The sequence below is a fragment of the Lepisosteus platostomus genome, chromosome 4 (assembly GCF_059453375.1).
Source record: "Lepisosteus platostomus isolate fLepPlt1 chromosome 4, fLepPlt1.hap1, whole genome shotgun sequence".
NCBI lineage: Eukaryota > Metazoa > Chordata > Actinopteri > Semionotiformes > Lepisosteidae > Lepisosteus > Lepisosteus platostomus.
This window is the reverse complement of record NC_142614.1, coordinates 67,874,972-67,888,618: the sequence shown is the minus strand read 5'-3', so window position 1 is coordinate 67,888,618 and position 13,647 is coordinate 67,874,972. Positions and strand designations below refer to the sequence as shown.

At 43.8% G+C, this 13,647-nt stretch overlaps 1 protein-coding gene across 2 annotated transcripts; it reads right to left on the bottom strand.

Annotated features, from left to right (window-relative positions):
• Positions 1-1,179: 1,179 nt before the first annotated feature.
• On the bottom strand, positions 1,180-13,058 carry ccni (cyclin I). Of its 2 annotated transcripts, none has more exons than XM_088630390.1 (7): positions 12,791-13,058; positions 10,877-11,033; positions 9,226-9,360; positions 6,897-6,971; positions 3,979-4,119; positions 2,993-3,223; positions 1,180-2,600 (listed from the first exon to the last, which is right to left on the bottom strand). In XM_088630390.1, the coding sequence occupies exons 2-7, from the start codon at positions 10,988-10,990 to the stop codon at positions 2,160-2,162; spliced, it is 1,137 nt and encodes a 378-aa protein (XP_088486516.1). In that variant the 5' UTR covers positions 10,991-11,033; positions 12,791-13,058; the 3' UTR covers positions 1,180-2,159. The 2 variants fall into 2 exon arrangements, with proteins under 2 accessions (XP_088486516.1, XP_088486517.1); XM_088630391.1 differs by lacking the exon at positions 12,791-13,058 and adding an exon at positions 11,579-11,714.
• Between the last annotated feature and the right edge of the window lie 589 nt (positions 13,059-13,647).

The following is a 13,647-nucleotide window of genomic DNA, read 5'->3' as shown; positions in this document are numbered from 1 at the left end:
GTTGCTTGGGCTGAAAGCCATCAGCCAAATAGCAATAGAGTTGTAATGATGTTGAAGGCCAAGAATGGTCGTAAAAGATGGACACACCCAGCACTCGGTGCTTCAAGGTGTGTGCACGACTGTCAACAGCTGACTTTTATAAACCCATATACGTATGGCCAAGAACAAAAGCTTCCAAAAGTTTAGCTGGAATTAGCCACCAATGCTAAATTATGAGTGACGAAAATACGAATCAATTTATGTTGTGACATGACCTTGAGTATTGAGCTCTTGTCCTCCTCAGCAGCAGCAGAGCAGCAAGATGTCCGAGGAACAGACTTTCCCAGGCTTCCCGAAGAGCCTAGCTACTGCCAAACGTTCCAGTCGAAGCGACTGCCCTGCTACATGTGATATACAAAGCATGTGACGGACTCATTTAGAGATTAACAAATTCCCTTTCAGTTCTTTTTTTTTTCTTAATCCCACCTCCACCCCAACTTTGGAGGACTTTTTTCCCCTCACTTTCTCATTTTTGTTCTTATCAGACAAAACAATTCTTACATTCACACACACAAATTTAATCCATAAACTTCCTTCAAAAAATTCATTCAAAAACATCCTACTAATATTCTTAACATCCAGTGCCATCCAAGTGTCTCTAATGGGCCCCAAACATTCCTACACTCATCAAGTTTCCCCTGTAAATTATATGAAATGACTTGATACAGTCTTATCATCCATTCTTTATACAGTCCTGTACTGTCCACTCATTTTTGCAGTATTGATTTTTTAGCAATAATACAGAGTCTAGAAAGTATTTTTATATTGAATTGCTGCATTAACCTTTGATAAATCACCAAGGAAACATGCAATGGGAGTAAGTGGAATTGAGATACTTAGGTACCTGAGAGCTTTCCCCACTGTGGAGGACCAGAATGATTGTATGTGCTGACAATACCAGAATAAGTGTAATAGTGATCCTTTATGTGTGTTACATTGTGAATACATCCCTGTATTATCCCACTTCAATTTTTCTGAGGTATAATAGTCCGTTTAAAATTTTGTACTGAAGCAGTTTATGTATGGCTCTAAATGGATAACTAGCATTATGCCACACAGTATCCCCGTCAAAATTCCCTTTCAGTTCTTAAAACTTTAACCAACCCCCAGGTGAAAAACGTGCAACAGGACAAGGGAAAATGGTGGAGACTTGTGTTTTATTTTTAAGTGCCAGGTCTTCAGCAGTACAGAGGCGGTTATCACATTCAGGCTTCGAAAAGAGCCCTCTGCAAAAATAGCAAGGTTGCAATTAATGAAGAACAAAGGAAAGGTGAAAAATTAAGCAGATTTTGTAAAGAAAAACTTTTTTTTCTATTTTCCGCAAAGGAAACGTTTTTTAAATTACTTTTTAAAGAGAGAATCTGCTCTACGACTGCCCCGTAAAAATTCATTGATTAACGTTTACATCTTGAGTGTGAAAATGATCTTAATGCTTTCTTATTTGTGATAGGAATTCTCTGCAACCACTTATTCCTTAAAAAAAACCTGTGATTAAAAATACTATTTATGACTGTGTGACAAACTTGCCGAACTGACAAAAGGTGAGGAAATTACTCCCACTATTCTCAAATTTGACAAAATTTGTGCAACTGTCTCAGCCTGGGTCTGAATCTTCCCGGAGCAGTTTAGAAACAATGTACAAATACCTTACAGTACAGACATTCTCGATCTAATTTTACGAAAGCACATTTTCCGGTTAATTGTGAAACAAGACACCAATCACAACACTCAAGGTGATGAAAAAGGATTCGGCGAGAACCAAAAAGTGATTTCAAGCAGTGTAACGTTTAGGAATATTCTTCAAAGATCAGAGGTAATCGTGATGGCAAAACAACCACTTAACACGAATCTCGAGAACAGATAAAACAACATTAAAGAGTGGGGGGAAAAAAGTAAATCTACTTTTTTTTTTAGAACTTTTCTTTTATAATTTTTTTGGATTTTTCTTTTTTTTTTTTAGCTGTGCTCAACAAAGGGGTTATGAATCAGCAGCAAACGGGTTATTTTTCTTTATTTTTCCTCCGGCTCAATCCGGTGTAGCCTGGTGGGATACCGCCCCTGACTGCTGTTGGCCCGCCAGCCCTCGGCCGCCATGACGGACGGCGACCGCGCCCTTTCCGCTACGCGACGCTGACCGGCCGCAGGGGGGGGCAGGGGGAGGGGCTGCCCTCCGGCCACGCCGCCGTGGCGCCGCAGGCCAGCCCCCCGCCCTCCGCGCCGGCCCCCTCCGGAGCGCTGTCCTCGTTGTAGAGGCGCTTGATCCCGTCGTAGAACTCGTCCACCTCCATCTCCTCCACCTTGCGCTTGGCGGAGGCCGGCTTCCAGCCCGGCCGGATCAGCGGGCGAGGGCGGGTCGGGGCGCCTTCGGGCCGGCTGGTGCTCCTGGGGTCCCGCGGGGCCGGGGGGGGCGGCTGGCGCCAAGGGATGCCCCGGGCGCAGGGCGCCAGGCTGTGCTTCTGGGGTTGGTAGATGTACACAGTGTTGGGAGGCATGGGAGCCTGGTGTGGAGAGAGGCGACGTGCCACCAGCTCTCGACAGCGGATCAGCTGGGAGCTATCCATCTGGCCAAAAAAAAAAGAGAAAAGACGGACGACTAGTAAAATGGTTTTCATTTCTCGTTACGTTCTCCTCGCGTTCAACAGCGGGAGGGGCGCAGATGTATCAGCCCGAGTCTATCTGGGAAACCACGAGGTGGATTAGCGTGACGAAAACACGATCCGATTTTGACGCCCTGCTCAAATTAGAATTCAATTCTTATACATGTCCAATAAAACGCCTTTCCGCTCACTTTTTCTACTTCGGACATGGGTTACTTTCCAAATCTTATCATGAACTAAGAGTGCCATCTTCGCGTCTTGCCGGCTGCTGAAGATTCGCTACCGAATTCCGATCAGGCAATGGCTGGGCCCAGACAAGACAGAATAAAGCCTTAAAGGCGAGCGCTGACTGTTACCTGGAGCTTCTTCAGCAGGTCGGCGGTGAGAGCGAACCAATCAGGACAGCACTTCTCCAGTTCTAAGGTGACCATAGCCAGCGCCAGGGTGGAGCCCTTAAACTGCAGCAGTGTGTGGTCAGCCAGGCAGTGGTGGAGCTGCCGTGTGAGGAGATACACATGCTGAGAGGGGTTCATTCCCGGCACGATGGCAGAGATCTGGGACCTGCTGGACAGCACCATCGCGTGGAACTAAAGCAATGAAGAATAGACGTCCACATGAGTCATGGTACCCGTCTGTGCAGGACTGCACAACAAGAGGCAGGACTTGGGTTACCAGTCCACCTTGAAGCTTTTTAGCTAATAAAACGTCATTTTCAGAATGGTGAGAAAAAAAAGGATCACAAACTGATGAAAACATGCTTACAATTACAACTGAGCTGACCGTTGTCCTTGAGCTGACCCTGACTGAGTGAAATTCAATATAAACAGAACTCCCAACTGGCAGAATACATCTTGTGAGGCTCTGTAACTGTGAATATAAGGTACGCCAAGAAATCGGGCATTCGCTGAATGGACTGTACTATTTAGCTTTGATCAGCTTTCGAACTACCACTTTAAAAGGTAGCCGTTATTGCCTGGTTATTATTACCAGATGACTTCCTTACCGACATGGGAGGGGTTGACAGGTTTAAAACAAAGTGATGCACAGTGTGGAGAAGCAATATTATATGAACAAAGGTTTGTTCTTATTTACAATGCTGTACAGAGAGGTTCTCCTTTCAATACACACGACTGCTATCGACTTTCCAGAACAAAAAAGGGGAAAAAAGCTGAACGGGAAAGTGAAAACGTTTCTGCTTGTTGACCGGTTCTCTCAACCGGTACCACCCCTCCTTCTCCCTCCGAACTTGAGCCGTTCGGTTTTTACAAACGTCCAAGCTGGGCGCGCTTGGCTTCGCCTGCCAGTCGCTCCGGTGAAGAGGACGCCAGCCGGGTGCACTCACGATATGAAGGAAATCCAGCGGCGTGGCAGTGTGCAGGTCCCAGCTCAGCTTATCCAGGACGATCCTCTCCATTCGCAGGATCTCGGACGGAGAGCAGCCGCAGCAGCTGTTCTTGGCCAAGTGCCGCAGGGCTGGGATCCTCTGTGGACAGACGGACGGGGCTCAGACTGCATCGCCACTGTGAAGCCCCCTGTGCCAACTGGCAAACCAGCCTCTCGTGAGCCGTACGTTCTGTTTTGAGAAGCTTAGTCCTCAGCTGGCTTTCCTGTGGCATGGCGGTCCTAACCACAGATCTGGACAGATGAGCTCCGACTCTACTCCTCAAATGAGATATTGATTTTTCAAAAGTGTGCTCAGAATTGTTTTTGTTACCAAAAAAGAACAACTCTTGCATATTTTAGGCTTTTGTAACTTTTTTGATTTGTAAATATTTTACTTTAATTCTCCGTACGGACTCCAGGCCTAAATGTTGCAGCGCTTTGATACTCCAAACTACTTTGCCTTCGCTTGCACTACTTTCCTTTTGATTTATCCTATTGTACACTAGTCTGTGTAAATAAATGCCACTGTGCTCTGCGACAGCTCATTGCGAGGGGCTCGTTGAACCTTAACTCCTGTAAGAGGATAACAGCAGCTCGTGATGGTGAGATTACTGAATCAGAGGTGGTTATTGTAATATCGCTGCGTCCACTGAGGATTTCCTTTCACACGATGTCAGATGACATTTTACTATACAAGATTTACAGTCTGTTGTTAAAACTTCATTTAACAACGCTGTTCATATGTCAAAAACAAACAATACAAACCATGAAACAAAAATACCTGCTTGTTAGGTAAATACTCCTTACGATAAGTAGCTGGTTGGTACAAGTAGTAAGCAAGTTTCAACTAGCCAAGGCTGGACTGTAATGTGTTCTGAGCTGCGGGCGCTACAGGTTTTTTTTCCGGCTTTCAATCTCAATGTCTTTCAACGTTCCCTCAATTACATCACCACATTGAAGAGGTTCAGGCAGAGAGAGCATGGAGGCTGTCCAGGTCAATGCCAGTCAACGAAAACAAGCAGGAATTTTCTTTTTCAGTCCACACAATGTGCAGAAATGTCACGGGTCACGCTGATGACTTTCATTGCAATGCGATGTCATTTCAAACGTCCTGTGATTATTCAGGCACTGTACAGCACGATTCGATTTTTTAGACGCTGCTTAGCATTAGCTGAAGCACATCTGTCCCGAATTTGGTGCGATACTTTCCCTACGCTCAAATTGAAGTGGACAATGCACGAGAAACAAAAAGATAATAATGGCTTTATCAGGTGAAAGCATTTTTTTTTGCTTTAGGAAGAGGCGTTTCTCCTTTCGCTTGCCTCAGAAAGATCTAAGCAAAACTGGCGTTGCACAATATGAGCATGTACTTGTCCGATCACCAGAGGGGGTCAAAGGTTAAAAAAAGCACAGCTCTGGATTCCTTAGACAGACTCCCCACCACACCGAGCAAACAGAAATCACCTTGAAATGTGTTCATTTATCACAACTGGCAGATAAAAGTGAAAGTAACAAGAAGGTCGTTAGGGGCATCCTAGCAATCTTCAGCAGTGTGAGGGGCTCTCGACTCCTGCTGCACGAACAATTTTCAGATTTTATTTACACTCACGACACAGTACTCAACTAATCTTGGCAAGTTGTTTTGGATGAAAGCATCAGCCAGCCAAATGGAAAAGGAAAAGGGACCGTACAGATTGCATGCCACTGTGAAACAGGGCAAAGGCAGAAGCCGAGATGGGAGGGCACGGAGGTTCTGGTGCGCATGAACAGGGGCTCCAGGCATGCATCTCGCCCGCGTGCGCTAGCCCGTGACCAGACAGATGGTGGAGAAGGGACAGAGCAGCAGGGTATCGATGCAATACAGCGCACCTTATGTCACACATGGCCACCTAGTCCACTGCCTTGCCCTCTTATTAAAAGCGTCTAACTTGAAAGAAGAACAAAAACACGCTTCCTCATGTGTACAATAGGCCGGAACAAAATATAAAAACAGAAAAATGCTAAACATCTCACATCAGCATTTAGAACACGTGGGCATATACTATCACTATCACTATCAGTCACTATCATTACTGACAAGTGCCTGGGATGACTGTCCGATTACTTGTACAAATTATTGTTATGTTGGTGGACCAGTAGGTCGCACTCTTAACTATCCAAATTTCCAAACAAATAGTGACTAGGAACACTGCAGTGTAGCCACTGTCTTTCAGAGGAGACATTAAACTACTTGGGCATCAGAACTGCATGGGACTATTTGTAATATTCCATAAGTGCTTATACAGCCTGTCCTTCCTCAAGTTCCATATTAATTCATCATTTTCCCATTTCTCCCCATGGTCTGATGTAAAGCAGGGCTGCTATAACATTCCATTTATAAAGCCAGTCATTCAACCACTGTTATACTTTGCAGTTTACAACACCGTCCTCCAGAATTCATACCACATCTAAGAGCTGCTTAAGGAAGGTATGTCTTAGAACACAGTTACCTTCTAAAAAGGCTCAAAGGATTTCACAAACTGCAAAAATCTTTATAGCTTTCATATCAGTGTATTCGCTGTACCATTCCCCACTGCACGCACAGCATTCGAAAAGGGTATCTCCATTTCACTTGGGGTATACAGAAAAAAAAAATTAAAGGAGAATGAAGAGCCAGGCTGACATTTGATTCTGTTTCCACCTCCAAAACTACTGAAGTCTGAGTAGGGTGGGAGTCAGGGAGAGACTTTCCCTAAGATGCCAGCTCCCCGGGAAGCACATAAGAAGGGTTTGTGGTCCTAGCACTGATCCTTGCAGTACTCCACTGATTCCATCACACCACAATGACATCCGTCTAATTACATCAATTAGAGGTCCAGCTCTTCTGGGTGTCCTTACCTCATCCTCCTCGGTGGTTTTGGCAGCCAAGAAGTAGCAGGAGATGGCAATGCAGCGCAGGTACTTCGGACGGGCCTAGGGGAAAGAAGGAACACTTGTTACCATCGCAGGATAGACACTTCTTCCAGCAATAACAGGGCACTGCATTTGGAAACAACAGCCCGACTGCCTCGGACATATAATCCAAGGTACAAGCCAGAGAGAGTCAGGCAAGCATTTTCTTTTTCATCAGAAAGAGGAAGTGAAGTAGGGACAAGTATGAAACACTTTGTGAAATACTGCTTGCTAAACAAGACTACTGAAAAGTCCAACTTCTCAGAAGATATTTCTGATGTAAAAGTCAGTCAGTATTACACTCCACAGAAAGAGCAAATCATATTTCAGAAGTGACAAATGAAAACAAAATGAGTGACAAAAGAGCTCTGCTGCAGTCGGTTTGCTCTCTGACCATGCACGAACAGTGGTTTTCCTCCTGAACTCAGCAAAACTACAAACTGACTCAAGGTAATGATGCATCACAAAGCATCCAAACCTTTACTCTGTGCTATTAAACACACTCTCGAAATTCTTCCGAGACGCTACCCGTCATGAATGGTCAGAACTCGTATTAATGAAATGGCTCCAACAAGAATTCTCCCAAAAACTGCAGTTACAAAGGTGCACAGTGATGTGAAACAGAAAATACACTTTCTTATGATTCTATAGTTTCACATATTGAGATAATATTTGGCCTTCACCTAGTCCTAACAGGAGATACATCTCACCTCCTGTGACGGATACCACACACAAATTTTAATTGATCATTATTTATTCAATAAAGCAGCCAACATTCAGTAGTCTTGTGTGAAAACGTACGTATGGAACCCCTTGAGGCAGGAGTAACTTGAAGAAAACGTTTCCTGTAAAGAGTTTCAGTCTCTCACATCACCGGGAAGAATTCTGGCCCACTCCTCCTCACAGACCTGCTTCAGCTCAGCGATGTTGGAGGCCCGTTCTCTTTAGGCCCCGCCACGGCATCTGACAGAGGTCGAGGTCTGGACCTCGACTTGGCCATCCCCAAATCCTCATTCTATTCCTTTTCACCCATACGGTTATGGACTTACCGGTGTGTTTCGGATTATTCTCCTGTTGCACGATCCACTTTCGGCTAACCCTAGCCATTAAGACAGATGGTCTCGCGTTTTCCTCAAGAATGTAGAGAGAGGAATTAACGGTGGACTCCATAACTGTGAGGCATCCAGGCCTGCGGCTGCAGGGCAGACCCAAATCAACCCCCCCTCCGGCACCACGCTGGACGGTTTCTGGTCTGAGGTTCTTGTGGCGATACGCAGTGTTTAGTTTTTACCAAACATGTCATTTTGCATCACAGCCAAACAACTCCACTTTGGTTTCATCTGACCAGAGGACAATTTTTCAGAGTTCAGAGGACAAGGTTCATTTGAGTGCCTTTTTGGGAACCTAAGCCACGCAGCAACATTCTTTTTGGAGAGAAAGGGGTTTTCTCCTGGATACACTTCCATGAAAGTCTTTTCCTATAGGTAGGATCATGAACTCTGACGTTTACTGTATTGACAGAGGCCTGTAGACCCTAACTGTGGTTCTTTGCGACCTCTAGGAGCATCATATGGTGTGATCTTGGGGCGAATTTGCTGGGACGCCCACTCCTGAGTAATTTGGCAATCATTGTAAATTATCTTTCTCACTTTGGAATGATGGTAATGATGGTGATGATGATGAGACCGAGACCATCACAGATATCTTTTGACCTAGGCATAATGCGTTACTACAAACCTGTATGCTCCTGACCAAGTTTCTGAATTTATATAAAGGTGGAAGCACATCCTGATGATCAAATAATTATGTGTGCTTGTTTAGCAGCACCTGATTCTCATGACCTTAATGGACAAGGAAGCAGTACGGGTGCACTTACTTTTTCACACAAGGCTTCTGAATGTTGGCTGATTTTTTTTTAATAATGACAAAAGTGAAATTTGTGTGTGTTATTCGTCACATGAGATTAGATTTGTCAGCTGTTAGAGGACTTGGTGAGGACTAGGTGAAGGTTCGATACAGTATATCTTAACATATAAAACCACAGAATCTGAAGAGGGCATGCTTTCTTTTTCACATCACTCTGCCCACGCACTTTTCTACATTTTATTGTGTTACAATACGAGATCATAACATATTTAATTGGGATTTTTTCCCCATGGACCAACACAAAACACATTAGAAGGTTAGCCCAGGGGGGAGACTCACTCCTCATTAGCCAAATCATTCCACCCCAGTTGCTTGTGCTTCTTATGAAATTAGAGAAAAGGTTACTTACCTTTACGATGGCTAAGAACCGGTCCAAAGTACTGATGCCCAAAGAAAGCGTCCCTGGATAAAGCTGGAGTCGGCGGTGGAGATCAGTCAACCATCGAACTACCTCATCCCGCTGTGCTGGAGAGATATCTGTATCCTGATTGCAAATACAACAAACAGAGGCCACACTGAAGCTGCAGACAACATCCACTCTGTTAGAGAGAACAAGGCTAAATCTCATGATCTTCAATTACTCAAACAACAGCTATACTCAAGACTCTCATACTCGGGTAAAACCGAGCAATTCCAAGTAAGTCACAGAAATCTTTTGTTCTTTTTTTATTACCAACATTTTCCTACCGACTCTGAACTCTCTAGAAGGCAATAATCAAGAACAACTTACAAAGACCCCCGATCTTAAAATAAGCTTAAAGCTTTTTCATTGTGCAATTTCTATGGTAATTTTGATGTCCGACGCAGCAACTAAAAAAGGAAACTATTGTTGGGTCTGTAAGAATTGAAGAGTATTACAGCCAATGGCTCTCAGTGTCACAAAAGCAAAGGCTAGATGGTTTACTGCCATGTCACTATAGTGGCCAACTCAAGACTTCAATTATAAAACTACATCTGAAAAGCAAAATCAGATTTTAAACCTGCATTTGTTTACTACAGGCCGGTTAAGGAGTTATTTTCTCAGACAGTGGAAGGCAGACGGAGATCTAGGCGTCATAAGTGCTTAATTAAACTGAAAAGGCCACATATGTGCATGTAGGAACTATAGCTTCTCCTCAGCACACAGCTGAAGCGTCGCTTGTCACATTTGGAAAGAGATGTTAAAGGCATCATGACTGCAAAACACAGAGTGACTCAGATCAAACAGATTTACTACAATTGAGGAACCACAAACATCAACCTGGAGAAGAAAAGGCATTTTATTCTTTGACACCCTACTTGTAATGCCTGCTCATCCGTTGTAACTCCTGGCTCTCAAGACTGACTGTACCACGGGCGATACTGGAGCCGAAAATGGTCAAATAGTTTGAAACGTCATCGAAATCTGATGCTAACTGCATCTTAAAAACCCAAGATGATCAGATGGGGACTTCTGGAATATTACTACAGTCGAGACAGCGTGATGACATTAATGAGAGCAATCTAGAACTAGTTCAGGCAATTCAAATTTTCTTTGAATCCATGGACATTTTTTTCAGGTTCAATCTGAGCTACAAGACATCCAAACCGAGGGCCTCGGTACATCAGTTTCTGGAACATTGTATACATCATCTAAAATTATTTGCTGTGTGTCACACATGCAGTACTGAATACTGTAACATCCTCATGCACCTCTTAAACCTCTATATTGTAAAGATATATCGGCTTGATTTTAATTCAGATTACTGACAGCTTGGTTGGAGAATGGATCTGCACTGTATGCATTTGGCTTTGAAATGTCAGGATAAGAGAGAAAAGTAGTTCTCTTTTGTTAAAAAAAAAAGACTCCCGCTTATTCCTTTTAGAATATCAAGTTGCAGTTTTCATCTTTACAATCCACTTTGTAAACAGACAGCAGGGTTTTTTTTCAATCTAAAGAACATGTACTAAAGTAACCCACAAATGCACGTCACATGCAAGTCACATTTTTAAATGACCACCCTTCTTTCAGAGCTCCCTACCTGATTGGTGGGATTTTTCGGCACGTAGACCTTCCACATCGCGGCTTCCCTAGAAGTTGCCATTTCCAAAAGGAAAGACAACCTCTGGCTCTCCAGGGGCTCCGAGAACTTCATCGCGCCCCTTGGATTCGCCTGCCTCCCCACTGGATACAGCTACCTGAAAACGCCAGACCCAATCAACACCAGAACGTTAGAAAGGCAAGTCATTCTGCGGTCTGCCTCTGGATAGCACAAACAGCACACAACCAGGCCCCAGGATTGAGCATGTTAAGGAATGCTGTCCCTGTGTGTTGTGACGTTATTTTCCAACCGTCCCCCCCCGACACTAATCTGGGTGTGCAGACAGTATATTGGTTTTGGCATTTTTAAGTTAGTCATCTATTTGAATCACAAGTGCACCATCCCAGTGCCACAGAATTGCACTCTACACTCTTACTCCTTTCTTGGGGCAAAATCAAAATGCAAAACACACAGTTTTAAGAACGCAGTTGGTAACGAGACTGTTCATGACACCTGGATTACTTCTGAGTGCAGCGTAGTATAGAAATAGTGTAGTGTATAAGGAAAGTACAGACATTATATATATATATGCTTACTAACATGTACACATGATAGAATATTTCAGTATAAGAAATGAAACCAAAAAAAAAAACATACATATGACATAACACATACACATAAACCAGGGCTGCAGAATTCTACCTTGAAGAGCGACGCGTCAACTCATTGCTCTGACTTCAGAGGGAATCTCCCCCAAACGGGAGTTGCTACAGGAACCGAAACTGCTGCAACTCCTCAGAGCTCATGTGAGCTGATCCCTCTCAAGGTGAGGCAACGCTTCTCACTGCTCACGTCGACAGCTGTCGTGCTGTCTTGCCATGACACCGACTTTGGGTTGACCTCGACACGGTAATTAAGCAGGCGGACAGACACCTCCCTGTGTCATTTAGTTCAAGCAGGTAAGACCTCTTGGCTGAAGGAAACGGGGTTTGGTTGGTTACTAAGCAGCGTCACTCTGGTGACTCTATCGATGCCTTGGTGAGGCGATACGGGGTGTGAGATGTGCGTCACCCAGGGCGGCAGGTACGGTCATGATGACATTTCTTGTGGTCGTTGCGTGTGCAAGGCTCCAAGGATTGTTAAATTAGGGACCTACAGTACAGTTCACTCCCTCCTTCAGCTGATGGAGCCGTGCTGTCCAGGGGGGAGGGGCTGTACTGCTACAAAGGCAGTCCAGGAAACAGAAATGGCCGGAGACGAGCTGACCAATATCATCCACACAGGACGCGTTAACTGGGCAACGTACTTGAAACCCTGAGGTACATTTGACCTCAAGTGTATTTTGACTTCACACAAGCTCCGAAATGAAAACGAAAATTCGTTTTTTCCCCCTGCATTGCGTGAACGTCCTCTATATTTTGTGTTCTAGTTTCAGTGAAACAGAAATTAAACTTGTTTTTTTATTATTAATTTCAATTGTAAACACCCAGCTTCCATTGTATTGGCCAGCCCACGGTACAAATTAAGGAAGACGAGCAGAAAGACGTTTTCACGGCCTCACGATTTTCATTATTTTCAACAGAAAAAAAAAACGTTTTCAAACGAGGAGAATACTACTTGACGATACATTTGAAAGGACTATTCTGAACAAGACGATTATATTCAAATAACTCCTCTAATAGATATTTTACATATTTCATATTTCAAAACATATTTCAATGTATAAAGAAAATAACACTATTTTTTATTTCTATGCAACGTAGTTTGACAATTGGGAGTATAAACACTATGCATGACTGAAAACACTGGAATTCGGGCATTTTGCCATTTGAACTTCGTAAAGTGTCCCTGTGCCGTACTACTAAGGTGATTTAATTACATTTTCTGAAGCTATGTAAATAACAATCGTCTCACCTCCCCTGCAAAGCTGCGAGAGTCACAGTTTGACTTGGCGATCATCCGGTCCGTTAAAGTGAGGCAAAATAAAAGGTAAATGTTATCTTCATTTTTTCACTCGTCCATCTTGTGTGGTTTCTGTGTTGTCTTTGGATCCGGGGAAGAGGGAAGAAAGAGTAATGAAGGGGGGGAAATCCTCCAAAATAGGGTATTTAAAATAAAAAAGGAACGGAATATAGACAAAAGCGTCTACTTCCGAAGGAGGGGACTAAAAGGAAAGAGAAGGGACCTGCCCACTACCTACTCGCTCCTCAATAGGCCATTCACAAGCGTCATTTTAGGAAATCAGCGACGCCTGGTTTTACCGACTGTTAAAAAATATATTATTGGTCCTGCGTGCATAATTAAATGAGTTATACGAAATGTGTGGTTTTAAATGCGTCGTTGAGGGGTGACTTGACACAGGACTATTTTCTAAGGCGAATGCACCTTTTAAAAATGGCCGCATCGTTATGTAATGCGATTTCGTCTCTCTCTCCCCCCCCTCCCTATTGAGCGAAGGCTGGTTGTAAACAAGGAGCGGGGGAGAGGAGCAGACCGTAAGAGCCGACGTCCTTTACCAACACCGGCCAATTCTGTCTTTTTTTTTTAATATTGCTTATGGATACAAAACTCTCCTCGATCTCAACTGCCCAACTCTTCCGTCTTTTATTTCCCTTGAGGCATATAATTAAAACAACCCCTGAAGTAGATTAGATGAGTTTACCCTGGGTACGTTTTAAGTGGAAAAGTAGAATTATTACTATTGTTACCGCAATTACTGTATATAGGCAGCTTTAAATAAATTAGAGGAGAAAGTCTCATTTTCAATAACA